The 1643-nt window shown below is 57.9% G+C and overlaps 1 protein-coding gene across 1 annotated transcript in view; it reads left to right on the forward strand.

Annotated features, from left to right (window-relative positions):
- Positions 1–581: 581 nt before the first annotated feature.
- Positions 582–1643, forward strand: part of PKN2 (protein kinase N2) — a 245382-nt gene continuing 244320 nt past the window's right edge. The window contains 2 exon segments of the mRNA XM_042781698.1: positions 582–629; positions 774–1016. Of these exon segments, the coding sequence (XP_042637632.1) occupies positions 582–629; positions 774–1016 (291 nt within the window).

The raw sequence follows: 1643 nt of genomic DNA on the forward strand, positions 1-1643 counted from the left end.
CCCCAGAGACCCGAACTCAGTCCTTTTCCCTCATTTTCACCCCGGCTGGCTCCAATGGCAGACCCCGCCGCGGATCCAGGTCGGGCGTCACCCCACCCCTCCCTCATCTCCCGCCCTCGAGGTCCCGGCTGCCCCACCCCCACCACCCTCCTTAAGGGGCGGAGGCCCCGGCCGTCACGTGTCCTAGTAGCCGCCAAGTGAGACCGCTTTTGCGACACGGTGACAGCCAACTGGTGCGACAGGACAAGCTGCATCCGCGGCCGCAGCGCCCCGCACGGAGAGGCTTGAGGCGGCTCCCTGCGTCGCCCAGAGGGAGCGATTGAGCGGAGCAGAGTCCGGGGCGGGCGGCGACGGCCCGGCAGAAAGGGGGAGCGCACTACGAGTGCCCTCGCTCCCCTCTGCTCTCCGATGAACGAGGCGAAATAAGTCGCGCCTCTTGCAGGGGCTGCCCTCCATGAATCCCTAGATTTTTTTTTTTTTTTTCCTCTCCCCGCTCCTCACCCCTCACCCCGGGTCCTGTCCCGCCTTCTCCCTTCTCCAGCGACGGCTGTGTCCAGGTGCGGAGTCCAGAGCGGAGCGCAATGGCGTCCAACCCAGAGCGGGGGGAGATTCTGCTCACAGAGCTGCAGGTAAGGGCCGCGGCCCGGGTGGGAGGCGCCGACGGAGGAGAGAGAAGGAGAAAGTCTGGTGCGGGGTCGGGGGCCCAGGAAAGCCGTGCGGCTGCCGCGCCCCTGAGCCGCTAAGTGCAGAAACTCGAGAATGTCACTTGGGAGCCGCTTTCTTTGGGAACTGAACCCTCTTCCTCCGCCGGAGTCCCGGCCTGCTGCCGCCGCCGCTTTTATTTGAGTCTACCTACGAGAGGGGACCCCATCTCTGCCGGCAGCCTGCTGCCCGAGTCTGCTAGCACCCTGACCCCGGAGCGGCCACCTCAGCGCCCCCTCCCTCGATGTCAGAACCGCCCGCGAACGCCCTGGCTGCCCCCTCCCTTCGCCGGGCTGGGCCCCGCCTTTCTCCCGGTACAAGGCTCCTTAAACTCCTTTGAATGACTCCGAAGCTGTTTTCTCGTCCCTCCCCTTCCCCTTCGACTCTGCACAAAGAGCGCCCCCATAACTTCCAGCCTTCAGATTAAGTTTTCTAAAAAGGAGTCTCACCAAATTCTTGCTTCACTGCATCGACCCTTTTCAGGTGACTGTCCTTCCTCCAATTTGAGGACTACCTTTTCTTTTTCCATCAAGTGAGAGAGAGATGGTCCAATTCTTTGCTACCCCCTGCTCAGATCCTAAAGCTCCGATGCTGATGCTTTTCAGACGTTCGTTTTACCTCCTGCTTGAACACCCGAGAAAAGCTACAGAAGTTGTTTACAAATGAGAAAGTAGGCAACTGAGGGAAAACATTGGGCACTACATGCCTGCACAAGATGAGAACAAAATAGGTCCCTTCGTTAACTCCCATGTCGAGTAGCAGTATTATTCTTTCCCATTTTCCAGCTAAATACTTGATGTAGGCACGATTTTTGTTTCCAGGTTTCTAGGTGTATAAAGGGACTTAAGTCACCCTGGCACGTTTATTTTACATTACTTTGGAGTGACCAGAATGACTACATCTGGATTAAGAAGTCATGCTTGGTTTTTTTTACTTAAATT

This window comes from Orycteropus afer, unplaced genomic scaffold (genome assembly GCF_000298275.1).
Source record: "Orycteropus afer afer isolate SDZICR_OR568_19922 unplaced genomic scaffold, OryAfe1.0 scaffold00152, whole genome shotgun sequence".
Taxonomy (NCBI): domain Eukaryota; kingdom Metazoa; phylum Chordata; class Mammalia; order Tubulidentata; family Orycteropodidae; genus Orycteropus; species Orycteropus afer.